Source organism: Loa loa (genome assembly GCF_000183805.2).
Source record: "Loa loa unplaced genomic scaffold supercont3.60, whole genome shotgun sequence".
Lineage (NCBI taxonomy): Eukaryota > Metazoa > Nematoda > Chromadorea > Rhabditida > Onchocercidae > Loa > Loa loa.
The window spans coordinates 182997-185017 of record NW_018108240.1 but is presented as its reverse complement, the minus strand read 5'-3'; the positions used below and the strand labels follow the sequence as shown (position 1 = coordinate 185017).

Below are 2021 nucleotides of genomic sequence, written 5' to 3'. Positions count from 1 at the left end.
CAAACGAAATTAGGAATGAAAAATATGAAAATATCGAATGGAACAACTAAACGATACGATTTATTTATTGGAGCCTGTTACAGACAGCAATTTTTGCTACAAACTCATTTTATGTCTTTTAATGATTCGAATTATAAAAATAATGAGAATAAACAAAAAAGAAAAATGAAAAAGGAGAAATGGCAAAAAAAAAAAAAAGAAAAAAAAGAATGGGATAAAAATTTAGAAAATTCTTTTCTATTTTTAGGAATCTCTCTATATATCACTTAATGTGTTTCATTTAATTCTACTATAGTTCAGTTTTAAAAATGGATTAATTTGAGTTCAATCAACCTTTAATCAAACCAATAAATTGAATTTAAAGTGACATAAGCTTCTTAAATCTGCCAGTTAGCATTTAATCGAAACCAGCAAATCGTTGTTCATATTTCATTTCATAGGTTGCTTCAAAATGCTAACTTGACCTTTCAACCACAGAGAAAAAATTTTTTCATTCCGATAATTTAATTCAAATTGCTGTTTTCATAATACACAGGACAATGCTTATTGTTAGATTTTTGACATGTTTTGGTGATCTCACGTTAGCTTCATTAATTAAATTTTAGGTACACGTCTGATGTCACATGTCACTTCAAACTACTCACTTTTTTTTGCAACAATTATATTCCTTCCATCATTTAACATTTGACAACCTGTTACCACTACCTTTTTTTCCCAATTTAAAACGAAAAATTTCAAACCCACTGTTAAATATTAATTAACCACCTTTAATATTCCTTTCTTCAACAATCAAATCGAATTAAACGATATCATTGCAAGCTTGAATTTATTGAAGGAATTTCAAATGTATTGGTGACTAATTAAATCCATGTAGTGGACATTGTCCACTCTTCCAGTCTATGATCATGTACTTTATCACTTATATATGAATTTGCAATTTCATTCAAGTTTTATGACCATTTACGCAGTATATTCGTTTCTATGACCCATCATCTGAATTTTCGTTTTTATTTCTGACAATGCACGTAGCACAAACACACTTAAAAATAAATATATACGTACAGACATGCATAACTGCATGCACTGCATGCATTACGCCATACGTATTAAACATATGCACTATGCACACACACACATATATATATATGCATTACGTGTTACACACGTGACCACGTAAACACATACACGTCGTGCAAGTTAGCATCCGTCATGTGGATGGACGAATGTTGAAATGAATTTGCCAAATGAAAAGGTATGATGTGGTGGGATTGAGATTTGTACAGTAGTCGATCAAGTTGATACAAGATCACGCGGGGGAACTTGAATTACGGTATTGAGATGGAAAGGTATATATTGTCTTAATTTATGTATATTTAGTTGGGAAAGTTACTTTAACACTTTTGTGCCTGAGTATAACATTTATCTTGAAGTATTTTAAAATTATTTGATCTGATAGACTGAATATTATTTCCATTTGGAAAGTTAGATATCACAAACTGTTCGATAGCGGGAATTATTGGCATCGAGGAAGGGACGAGAATGATTGATAAAATAATTGAAAATTTATATCTGAGTAATGTACAAGATGTTCTGGATGAATCTAGGGTTGATCGACTTAAAAATGAATTAAAGGTTTTCAATTTTCCTTATCCTATAAATTTGTTCATTTTAAATTTCACAAAGTTTTTCTGTTTGCAAAATTGAATTTTTCTTTTTGTTGGTCTTTCCAAATTAAAAAGTTCCTTCTATAATTTTGGAGGAAATACTTCCACAACTTTTGCATATAATTCCTTCACACTTCCTAAAGATTATAATACTAACAATTTTTGAATTTCAAAATCTTTCGGTAAATGTTGTGTTTCAGATCACCCATGTTCTTACGGTAACAGCAGAAAGTATTCCGGTGGAAAAGCAAATTGTTGGGATATCTTATAGGTTTATTTTTGCTCTGGATATGGATACACAAGATATGTTCGCGGGAGATTTGTTAGGTACCCTCTTTGAACATTCATTTCATTTCC

The 2021-nt window shown here is 30.4% G+C and overlaps 1 protein-coding gene across 1 annotated transcript in view; it reads left to right on the top strand.

The window, feature by feature from the left end:
- Positions 1–1481: 1481 nt before the first annotated feature.
- Positions 1482–2021, top strand: part of LOAG_10521 (dual specificity phosphatase) — a gene marked incomplete at its 3' end in the record, with an annotated part of 4115 nt that continues 3575 nt past the window's right edge. Inside the window, exons 1-2 of the mRNA XM_020448177.1 lie at positions 1482–1632; positions 1865–1991. Coding sequence (XP_020301656.1) covers positions 1540–1632; positions 1865–1991 — 220 coding nt within the window. The 5' untranslated portion in view covers positions 1482–1539. The remainder of the gene's footprint in view (positions 1633–1864; positions 1992–2021) is intronic.